This window comes from Sinocyclocheilus rhinocerous, unplaced genomic scaffold, assembly GCF_001515625.1.
Source record: "Sinocyclocheilus rhinocerous isolate Xijiao unplaced genomic scaffold, SAMN03320098_v1.1 scaffold1427, whole genome shotgun sequence".
Lineage (NCBI taxonomy): Eukaryota > Metazoa > Chordata > Actinopteri > Cypriniformes > Cyprinidae > Sinocyclocheilus > Sinocyclocheilus rhinocerous.
The window spans coordinates 98383-110804 of record NW_015632469.1 but is presented as its reverse complement, the minus strand read 5'-3'; the positions used below and the strand labels follow the sequence as shown (position 1 = coordinate 110804).

Below are 12422 nucleotides of genomic sequence, written 5' to 3'. Positions count from 1 at the left end.
ATGTAAAAGTACTAGTATTTAATGAACAAATAGGCCTATGCTTAACAAGTTGGAAAATAAAATAGCTAGTAACGTACTAGTAAGAAATGTGAAAGTGGCTTTTATTTACATTTATTTACGGATGATTATTACTGTACAATTATTTTTGAAGTGCTATGAAAATGTATAAAATGTTAATGTTATAAAATAAATATAGTTTTAATGTCGATAGTGTAAAGTAAATGGCGTTCAGTAAGCATTTAACCCAGAAAATAATTGTAAGAATACGCACATATTAAAAAAAATAAAAAAAAATAAAACGGAAAATCCTACTATGGTAAAGGCTTGGCTTGGCTTATTAATATGAATAAATCCGATGTGATGTTGCGTGGGAACCTTCTGGTGAAGGCTCTGGTGAAGACTTGTTAATATTAATTACGTGATGTAAACGTTGTTCGGTAACCTCCAATGGCACAGCTCTGGCTCATGAATATTAAGTAGCAAGTCTTCAACGTAGTAGAATCGGCGGATTTGAGCGCTTGCGTGGACAGACACCTCATGGACACAATGGCGGGGATGAAGTTCAAGTGTAATGATTAATGCTAACGAGTATATAAGAAACGTAAAAAGTCGTAAATTGAAGTTCACTGAAGTTTTGTGATTGTCACCACCGCACGCGCGAGCTCGAAGTTCCTCGTGCGCAGCAAGTAACATGCATGCAGACACTGATATACTGCATTACATCTGTAGTGTTATCCAGTATGAGGCTATTTGGCTGCATGTGTTGGTGATTAATGCATTATTTGCACGGGTGCTTCTCTCTTTGCAGGTCACCATGGCTTTGATAAGACTGTTGACCAGACTGAGTGGATATGTGCACTTGAAACAAGGTTTGGAGTGTTTGGGAGCCAGTTCTCCGAGCAAGAGATTACAACAGCACACTGCAGCCCATTCATCTTCATGCAGCTATCAGCTGCAGCCTGACTGCCTGGGTGAGAGACATGCATTCCCACACAGCTGCATTCCAAATAGCTTAATATTTACATGTTGTTGTTATTATAGGCAGAGTTTTGAAATGTGTAGAACTGCCAAGGATCATTTCGTATCTCATTCTCAACCAAATAATTATAGATGGAGACAATGGTCAAACCAGGGTTATTCTAGTTAACTTTTTTTTTTTTTTTAAATAAAATGAATGTGAATTGAAATAGAATAAAATATAAAACAACCGTAAACTTATTTTCATTTAGTTTCACTTGATGTACTAAAATAACTAAAACTGAAATCAAAATGAATAAAAACTATATAGACATGTAAAAACAACAAATGCTAATAAAAATGTCAAAACATAACAAAATAACTAAAAATTTAAGTGAAAGCAGAAAATATAAAAATAAAATCTAATTCCAAATATTAACAAAAACTATTTGTTGGTACTAAAACAACACTGGATCAAACAAGGTGTTTTAGATCAAAAATGTCTGATAAGGATATCTTGAGAACAGGCCACTGTAATGTCGATTTATGTAATGCAATTCATGATAGCATGATTATTTTATTTTACACTCTATTTATTCACAATTCACTAAAATGGTTGATTAATCAGCCTATCACTTCTATATCCACATTACTTACTGATATATGCACATCATTGCAGAATTATATTAAATTGCATGCCATAATAAAAGTAAATGCTTGTGAAGAAGTCTACTGAATTCATGTATTTCTGCAGAGCTCAGCTATGGTGGTCTTGTAATGCACTTTGACTACGTGTGGCTGAGAGATCACTGCCGCTCCGCTTCATGCTACAACTCAAAAACGAACCAGCGTAACCTGGACACTGCCAGCATTGATCTGAACATCAGACCTTCAAAGAGCAGAGTGGATGAGAACAACCTCTTCCTCACATGTAAGTGCAGAACAAGGCTTGATCCAGTGCAACGGCAAATCATTCAAGAGTACCGCTAGATATTAGTGGTCGACTGATGTTGGTTTTTTGACAGCCGATATCTTTGAAAACAGGGTGGCCGATATAAAGCCGATATCATTTTATTTATTTTAATTAATTTGAAAATGGATTAAAAAATAAATTTGTAAAATAAACACAGCCTACTTGTACTTTAGATGACAAAGTATTTTTCACAAATAAATATTTAATAAAAATATAATTAAAAAGCAACAGAGCACTCAGTATTCTGGGAAGTTTGTGTGCATTGGGAATCATATTTTTTTCATATAAAGCCAAGGTAAGACTCATTTTACGTACAGCACACAGTGGAAATGACATGAATATGACAGTGGGCAAATGCTTAGACAGACTTCTATCTGTATTAGGCAGAACTGTTAAACGACAACAACAAACAAAGAAGAGGGAGAATGTGAGCACTGTGTGCTCAGGCGCTGCTGCTCTCAGTGCCGTCAAAATAAAAGTTCCGCCTCGAACGCATCGGCCAAACAGAAAAACGTATTGGCCGATGCCGATATTTGAAAAATGCCAAATATCGGCCGATATATCGGTCGACCACTATTAGATATCTGCCGGGGAAACTAGTTTACCAAAGTAAAGGAACATTCTGCCGTTATTTCCTCACCCTCAAGCTAAAAAAAGGAACTGAAAACCACCATAAAAGTAGGCTGTAGTTATTATTTAGTTATTTTGTCTCCTTTTTCCGTGACCATATTCATAACAGCAGCTCATATGGCTCGTGTGCATAGTTGTACACTAGCTTTGTGCAGGGAACAGGTCAAAATTTTGTTATTATGCACTGATCATCCTAATCTTATGCCAAAACTCTTATTTTATTTTCTCCAGGTCTGATGTGATGCCATGTTTGTCTTTACTGACAAATATGGATTAGTTCCATTTTTGTTGTTGTTGTTGTTGTTTTTGCAGCTTGATAGGCATGATAACTATGAGTTGTTGTTGAAAACAGTAAGGAAGGCCTTTCAAAATAATAAATGTTAAAAGAAGGCCGCACCCTCTGGAGGTTGTACATGTCATCATTTTAGTAAAGTAACCATTATAAAATTGACTGTCATTCCTTGAGAGGCATCAGTGACTGTAATTTTGTCGAAAGATGAGATCGACATTCATGCGATTTTTAATTCTTTTCTTGTCTGACTTGTCTGATTGGTTGGCTCACGTTTATTTATTCCCTGTTCCTCATCTCCTGGTAAACATCCTTTCAAAATTGATTGAAAGAAAACAAAATCACTGAATGTGTCACCTTTACATAACGTTCACGGTTTTCTGCAAGATTGCTTAATGTTGGCATTGGAAGATAAGCCGACTTCTTCATGTTTCAGTCCTCTCCTCAGAGATTGTGGTCCCAGTGTGCTAAGATAAGTTTAACGCTCTTCCCAAATAAAGATGGATATCTCTTTCCTAAGTAAAGATAAAACTCTGTGAGAAAGACAGAAACCTTTGACTCTTACGAAACTCAGCAGACATCTGAGATTCACTTTATAGGCAGCATTACATTTTTATAACAGTCAGTTACATAGTAACAGCATTCCAACCTTTCTCGTGACTTTTGTGTCTGTGTTACTTTGGCCCACGATTGATTGTGTCAGTCGACTGGTGAAATATTTGGTGTGAAAAGGTGTTAACTCAGCTGCAGCGATAGGCATTTTCTGGGTTTCTTCTGCGAGGCGTATTTGGAGTTTCAGCGCGAGAGCGCCCTCTGGCCTTCGGATGGAGATTTACTGCTGATCACAGAACCGTGCTTCACTGAAAGATACGCATGACAATCGCAGCTTCTGTCGAATCGCGATCTCGATTCCATTTCGATTTATCGTGCAGCCCTAAACTGCCCTGACATTAGCTTTTTATCAGTATTGCAATGTCCCTTTTTAAGCTGATATGAAATCAGAATGTGCCCAGTTTACTTTCTTAAAACCTTTGTATAATCTTAATATTACTGTGCACATTTAATTTCACATTATACCAAAGAAAAACTTGTACTGCATTCAGTACAATAGCTGTTGCATTAAACATTTTAATTATTGTCAAATAATTTTTGTGGTCACACTTTAGTTTAGGGACCAATTCATTCAACTTTAGTTTAGGGACCAATTCTCACTATTAATTAACACTTACTATGACTTTTGCCCCAATAAAGTCCATCACTAGAGAGACGCAGGTAGTGAAACATCTTTCAGTCTGTATTTTGTGGTCCTAAATCTCTTGAAATCCATCTTAAAAGACCGGCATCAATTTAGCTTTACATTCATGAGTCAGATTCAATGGAAGTTCAACTTAACATTCTTCTGTGAAAACGTGTATTTTGGTGCTCTAAATCTGTTTAAATCAGCATTTTTAGCTGCTTTAGGGTTTCGGGTTTATAGTCTTGTGTTGCAGTGGCAATGAAGTTGTAAAATTGGATGTAACTTTACACAGAAAAAGTTAGTAAGCCATTTTCTTCTCACATTTATGGTGTTGGCTACACTATTGAAACTGATTACATGTTGTCCCCATTCATTTCTACTGTAAGTGCCTCACTGTATCCCAGAATTTTTTTTTTTAAATTAATTTTTGTTGATTGAGCTTGTACTGCAGATACCCTGATGGACTCATCACTGAACCAGTAACATCTTCCACTGATAAAACTGATGAAAATCTTGACTCCTTGATCATAGTTATCTCCTAATGAAGCCATTTCCACGGTGTTTGTGATCCCCTCCAGGGCCAGATGGTCACATCACACGGTACAATCTCACATGGCTGGCCCAGAACAGCTACGAGGGCCAGAAGCGAAGTGCCGTGCAACCTCGTATCCTGTGGAGCGCAGATATCTACTCCAGCGCTGAGGTGCCCTCTGCTAGTTGGGACAAGTTCATGAGCTGCGACGAGGAGCTGAAGAACTTCCTCAACAACTTCCTGCTTTACGGAATTGCCTTCGTCGAAGGCGTCCCACCAACCCTAGAAGCTACTGAAACAGCGACCCAAAGAGTGAGCCTCATCAGGTCAGGGCTAGTGTGTAACGCCTCCTGAAATAAGTCAATTAAATCATTCAAACTTGTTCTGATAGCTTAATGTTATAGATTGTTTGTCATCATTTACTCCGCTTCATGTCATCCAAATTTGTTTTACTTTTGTAAAAACCACAAACAACTAAGAATGTTGTACACAAGCTAAATATGCTGGTTTTATTACATCTGGAGCTTGACTGCCCCTGTCCCAATTCACATGCATTGTATAGAAATGAGCATTTTGTAACGTGTTGTTGGTTGTAGAGAAGCACATGATGAATGAGATCAAAACTAGAAGAGTTTTGTTATAATCCACACAGGCAAACTTGGGAGATCTTAGGAGATAAACTTCTTGAAGAAAAAGGTGGATACTGGACAAAGGAATTGAAGAAACACAGGGCTTCAGTAACAGTGAGAACTAATGAGTAAGCTAATAAAACAACAGGTGAACAACATCTGTAATTAAGGGAACAAACTGTCACACACTAGGAAACTAGGTCAGGGAACACATGGCACGGGAACAAAACCAAACCTAACCAGAACACAATGTACAAGACCTAATTCTGACACAGCTGGGACATGTAGAAAAACAACTTCAGTAGCGCTGCAGTCCACAGAAGAAATATAGTCATACAGGTTTTGGCATGACATGAGGTTGAGTAAATTACAACAGTGACTTCACTATTGCTTTTCAAAGTGCCACTGCTACTTAAATGTACAAGGAAAAAGTCATTGTTTCTCAAATCAGGGTTGGTCGCTTTTGTAAGTCAAGAACTCAGACACAGGACTTCTTTTTGCACTGCCAGTGACTAATGAGCTACCGCTGGATAATTTAGCAGTGTCCATTCGTTTCCTGCCTTAGAAGAACTCTTTTACCTTTCCTTTAGTCACTAAAGTTTAGTGTAATATTTTGTGCATGTAAATGATGTGCAAAGATACAAAGCATAAAGTCCATGCCATTTCTCCAGAAGAAAGCCACATCACCAAACATTTGCTTAATGCCCGTTGGTGTTGTCACGTTACCAAAGTTTCAGTAATCAGTGCCAATACCACCAATTTCAGTGCCATAGCAAAAATGATTTTTTTTATTTATTTGAAAATAAAACATTAAATGTGTAATTTGCTTAATAATGCTGTTAATTAGTAAGTAAATCATACATTAACATGTAGCCTTCAAATATTGTTAAAGTAAACAATTCATTAAAGGGGTCATATGACGTTGGTAAAAAAGAACATTATTCTGTGTATTTGGTGTAATGAAATGTGTTTCTGCGGTTTAAGGTTAAAAACATTATTTTCCGCATACTGTACATTATTGTTTCTCCTCTATGCCCCGCCTTTCTGAAACGCATCGATTTATTTATATTGTTTTTATACTTCGTTATAGTGAAACAATTTACAAGTGTGCAGAACTCTGAACAAACTCTGGCGTATTGAGTGGATTCTGATTTAGAAGCCTCTGACTGGCCATTGCAGTCACATGGTTAACAAACATGTCACAAACACGTCTGTGATTGGCTACAAAGCTCAACGCTGCAAAAACATGTTGTAAATAGAAACCTTAGATGCTCTTCACAGAGACTCACTAAAATATGTACAGTGTTTGAGGCTGGAATTGTATACATTTTCAAAATTTAAGTATCGACTTGGTACCGGTACTTTTGGCAACTAATTCCCGCCTTCTGGCTGCTTTGGCCTGTCCTCAAAGAACAGTTGATTGGAGATGCCGAATGGATTTATAATAGCGATGCCAAAGTTACCAAACATATAATACTGTTTACAGCTGCTTATGAAGCCTCAGTAATGTCAAGAGGCGTTACATACATACGCTAAGCAGTTGACCAATCAGAGCAGACTGGGCTTTTTGAGAAGAGACAGGAGCTAAATGTGTTTTAAGACAGTGAGTGAAAAGAGGTGCTCCAGCAATGTAAAATATGAGAAAAATAATGAGTCTTTTTGAACTTTAAATCATGTAAATTTACTCTAACAGAACCCCAAAATAAATTATGAACTTAAATGAGCATAATGTGGGCACTTTAGGTTCTCTCTATCCAGGGCTTTCATTAATCCGCTGGTCTGACAAAATAAAGTTCAGGTCCTCCAGTCCCCTTCCATTTTTAGTGTTGCATTTAGACAAAGAGAGGATTGTTGCCACATGGGCTGCTCGATAGTCAAGAAAAATGAGTGTGATATGATAAATTAAATTAAAATGAAAACCTTTATAAAAACTGACAATATACGTAGGCTAATACTACAGATACTCCAAACAAGACTAAAACGGGTTGCACACCAGACAGTCAAATCACCATACAGGCAAATGTTTGTTTAAAGAATGAATAAACTGGCGTTGATAAGTTTAAAGGGGTCATATGATGTTGCTAAAAAGAACATTATTTTGTGTATTTGGTGTAATGAAATGTGTTTATGTGGTTTAAGGTTCAAAAAACACATTATTTTCCACATACTTTACATTATTGTTTACATCGGTCTGAAAAGCAAGGTGTGCTCTGATTGAACGGCGCGGCCGGCGGATTCGACGAAGGAGCGTCCGACGGGTTTGCGGCAACCACATGTGACGACCCCAAGCTGGACTCCGCTTTGTCCACGGTGAAAGCCGATCCGGAATATCTCCTTGGATTTGACTCTTTAGTCTTTGCAACTTTACAGATCTTCTTTATGCACCAAGAGCTTGTAACACTCCAAAGAGAAAGGAAAAATTGAAATCGCATCATATGACCCCTTTAAAGGTTGAGTTTGAAGACAAAATACATGAGAAATGGTAAGTGAAGTCTATAATATGATATTTCTCTGTATAAAGCATAGACTTTATTCAAGCAACTAAACAAACATATTAGTTAAAAATGCACTCTTGAGACACTGCAGGTACATGAGCGTTTCACGTTCGCCCCAGCTTTCAGACTTTTGCGCACACACATATGCCTTGCACCCAGTTTATTGTCTGCTATCTGCGTCACCATAAACTTTTATAAGTATTAAATTCATTGAGTTATCTTAAGTCCTTGTGACATGCATATCGTGCAGCCCTTGTTTCAGTGTAACAGGAAGGAGAACCATGTCATTCCTTTTTTTCCTGGAGATTTTGATGATTGATTTCGAAAATGAAGGTCACAATAATAGTTTGTCCTAATTAAAATTAAGCAATTCTTTGTTTCCAGGGAGACCATGTATGGGCGGATGTGGAACTTCACTTCAGATTTTTCTCGTGGAGATACAGCCTACACAAAGCTGGCACTGGACCGCCACACCGACACGTCATACTTTCAAGAACCCTGCGGGTAAACGGGAAAATCAAAGTTAGGCTTCAATTAGCCACGAAAGGCCAAATGTCTGTCAGATCAAGTTTCTGTAGTGCATGCTTAGTCAGTCGGCAGGGAGTCCAATTCACATCCTCTCTGTTCTATTATAAGTGCTTAAATCATCTAATGACCACAGGAGTAACCTTAGAAAACAAGTTAGGAGATTTGACCGATTTGTATTTATTTATTTTTAAATGATGTCCACATTTTTCTACTCCTTTATAAGTCAATGCCATTCTCTAAAGACGAAAACCCAACAACACTACAGTACTTATTATTAGCTTAATGTTTAGTTTTCCACAAATTGTTCAACTTGTAACAGGCAAACAGCTACTCAGTGAAATGTTGCAGGAAATATTAGACTTGCAGCACATAACAAGTATTGTTATGATTGTAAAAGACACAATTATTTATTGTTGGTAGCTATGATTTAGTTATTATGTCAAGAAGTAGAAATAAAAACAAACTGAAATGTCATTTGCATAATGGTTAGAAGACACTTAACAAAAACCTTTGTATTGATCTTGGATGCAAGACAAAAAATATTGGCCGATCTCTGAAGTGCATTTATACTATAAATTGTGTCAGATTTCAGTTTGAGCAGAGGTGAAGCCAAAAGAGTGGCCTAATAGCAAACTGCAAATTACTTATGCACTATTCTATGCCGTTTCATAGTTGAAATAGTGTGAGTGGTGTTCACAATGAAAATTCCAACAAGAGCAAACACTTCTAAGTACCCAGATGATGCACTTATTCAACCGAAACAATCAAGTGTGTTATGTAGGACACTTCATGCACTCAGCTGTCCTAGTTGGCCGTCAGGCTTTGATGGTGGATTACAAAAATCAAGGTGTAGTAACTACATTGTGCCTTTGTGGGGCACTGTTCATATTTGCACCCATTGCCAAAAAGACAGCTTGCTATGCTTATTTTATATTTTGCAAGCAAAATTTGCCTGTGAAGACATTTATGAAATTCTGTTCTGTTTCCCTAAAGCTAATATGTGTTTTGACATTTGTTCTTAAAGGAACACTCCACTATTTTTGAAAGTGGGCTCATTTTCCAACTCCCCTAGAGTTAAACAGTTGAGTTTTACCGTTTTCGAATCCATTCAGCCGATCTCCGGGTCTGACGGTAGCACTTTTAGCTGTAGCTTAGCATAGATCATTGAATCTGATTAGACCGTTAGCATCTCGCTCAAAAATGACCAAAGAGTTTCGATATTTTTCCTATTTAAAACTTGACTTTCTATATTTTTTCTATTTAAAACTTGACTCTTCTGTAGTTACATCGTGTACTAAGACTGACGGAAAATGAAAAGTTGCGATTTTCTAGGCCGATATGATAATGATATTACGCAGCGCCTGAAAATAGTCCCCAGCTAGGTAACTTCCAATAAGCCTATTTTCAGGCGCTGCGTAATATCATTGCGCCTGCTGCACCCATGGTACGGCAGCAAAGTTCCTTAGCAAAGCCTAGAAAATCGCAACTTTTCATTTTCCGTCGGTCTTACTACACGATGTAACTACAGAAGAGTCAAGTTTTAAATAGGAAAAATATCAAAACTCTTTGGTCATTTTTGAGCGAGATGCTAACGGTCTAATCAGATTCAATGATCTATGCTAAGCTACAGCTAAAAGTGCCACCGCCAGACCCGGAGATCGGCTGAATGGATTCGAAAACGGTAAAACTTAACTAGTGGAATTGGAAAATGAGCCTATTTTCAAAAATAGTGGAGTGTTCCTTTAACTGTGAAACTGGCATAGTAGTGTATAGTATGACATTAGGGATGCATCATTCTGTCGAATAAAATAAGCATGTAATTTCTGCGCCATTAGCAACATCGAACATAATTGCAAAAATGGCCACAAACTGGCGTGAACTTCTTCATGTGTATGGTATTCACCTACCCGATCTCTCAGATCTTCTGCTTCTGTGACTTTAGTTGTACCATCTGTACGTTTGACTACCATGGGATGTAGAGCTTTTGGTTTTACGGCTCTGAGTCTTTGGAATACTTTACCGCTTGATATACGTAGGCCTAATAGTTCTAGTCTTTCCATTTTTAAATCGTGTCTTAACTTATTTTTTGCTATGGTATTCACCTACCCGATCTCTCAGATCTTCTGCTTCTGTGACTTTAGTTGTACCATCTGTACGTTTGACTACCATGGGATGTAGAGCTTTTGGTTTTACGGCTCTGAGTCTTTGGAATACTTTACCGCTTGATATACGTAGGCCTAATAGTTCTAGTCTTTCCATTTTTAAATCGCGTCTTATTTTTAAAAACTTATTTTTTGAGCTTATTCTGATTGATCTAGTTTTGTGCATTATTGTGCATTGTTTCTTGTCATTTATTGTTTATGTATTTGATTTTTGTAAGGTGTCCTTGAGTGTCTTGAAAGGTGCCCGTAAATAAAACGAATGATTATTTTTATTATTATTTAATGGTGAATATGGTCCACATCCAGCAGTGCTGCTTTTAATATCTTGTTTTGCTCCGTAAGCATCCAGGTGTTTCACTGTCTGAGACATGAAGGAACGGGGGGCAGAACTCTGCTGGTGGACGGTTTCCACGCCGCTGACGCGGTGCTCCAGCGAACGCCCGAGAACTTTGAGCTGCTTTCACACGTGCCGATAAAACACGAGTATGTGGAGAACCTGAGTGAGCATCGCAACCACATGATCGGCATCGGCCCCGTGCTCAACGTCTATCCGTGGAACAATGAGGTGTACATGATTCGGTAAGAGACCTTTTCCTGCACGTGAAAACTAAGGGATCGTGTCATTCATTTTCCCCTATAACATAATGTTGTTTGCACCAAAACAGTCCTATTATTTTTTTTTTTACTTCTGCCATGCACCCTTTGAGCTGTAGTTTATATCAGTTACATATTTTGTCTGTTTATAGTGTCTCTTTGGTGCATATTTAGATTTACCAACAAAATTCATTCCTAAAAGTTTGTGTGAGAGAAGAGAAAGAGGCTACATACATTTTATATGAGCAAGTTTAGACAAATCTAACTAATAGGTGTAATACACACACACAAAAAAATCTGTATTTCATGTATAAAGCTACAGAGCACTTCCGGGTCAAATCTGACCCGAACATGAAAAGTGTAAGAATTTAGTTTAAATGGTTAAACCTCTTCTTTAAAAAAATTAGAAATCTGAAAAAAAAAAAAAACTTTTTTTTTTTGCATTTTGATAGTTTTAATACATTTGCAAACTTGTTTCCTGTATTAGAAGGTCAGAACTGAACTGAATGCAATGAGGGCTAAGTTATTAAAGGAAATACATTTCCTAATGATATTAAACTTATAATTAAAGGTTCTGCTGCATTTCATCCAGTTTTGTTTGAGTTGTGTTTTCTTGTTTTGCAGGTATAATAACTATGACCGTTCTGTTATTAACACAGTCCCTCATGATGAGGTGCGGCGCTGGTACGCGGCTCACAGGCAGCTCACCGCTGAACTCAGGAGACCAGACAATGAGCTGTGGGTCAAACTCAAACCAGGGAAGGTATGCAGAACATCTCCACTAAAAACATGCCTGGGTCGTATTTTATCATTTAAGAAAAGCATAACAAGCCATAAAGAAAATAAAGCCTTTTTTTGCATTTGACATTACGAGAGATAAACACATTGCAAAGTACATGCTTGAAGTAGAATGGGAATGTCTTTTTTGTATTCCAGTTTTGAAAATTTAAACTGAAACCCTGAACTGTGTCACATTTGAAATACAAATTTCTAAGGCTTCTAAATGATCAACCTGAACAAAACGTTGCTGCTAATCCTGTTGTTCACAAGATACTACATGCCTGTCTGATTGATAGTTTATACTTTTTAACAAGTGCTTCACATGTGTTTTGCTGTGAAATCTTTACTGAGTTTTATAAAGTAAACATAAGAATAACTTTGATATTGTTAGTATAACATTTCAAGATAAACACTTAATAGACTGAAGCAACTTAGGTTTATCCAGACATCATAATGTGAATATTAAATATGATCATCAGGCTTTTGAGGAACATTTATTTGTTCATCTTTCAATCATCACTGCATTGCACTGCAATATATGCTAAAGGGGTCATATGATGCGATTTCAATTTTTCCTTTCTCTTTGGAGTGTTACAAGCTCTTGGTGCATAAAGAA

General features: G+C 37.3%; 1 protein-coding gene across 4 annotated transcripts in view; it reads left to right on the top strand.

The window, feature by feature from the left end:
- The first annotated feature begins 458 nt into the window (after positions 1–458).
- LOC107742426 (trimethyllysine dioxygenase, mitochondrial-like) overlaps positions 459–12422 on the top strand; it is a 22900-nt gene continuing 10936 nt past the window's right edge. The window contains exons 1-7 of one of the 4 annotated variants that reach the window (XM_016555375.1): positions 459–568; positions 809–971; positions 1712–1888; positions 4665–4944; positions 8127–8246; positions 10775–11011; positions 11651–11789. In XM_016555375.1, coding sequence (XP_016410861.1) covers positions 815–971; positions 1712–1888; positions 4665–4944; positions 8127–8246; positions 10775–11011; positions 11651–11789 — 1110 coding nt within the window. In that variant the 5' untranslated portion in view covers positions 459–568; positions 809–814. Of the gene's footprint in view, positions 687–808; positions 972–1711; positions 1889–4664; positions 4945–8126; positions 8247–10774; positions 11012–11650; positions 11790–12422 lie in introns of all 4 variants that reach the window. The other 3 variants (XM_016555374.1, XM_016555372.1, XM_016555373.1) reach the window with 3 other exon arrangements.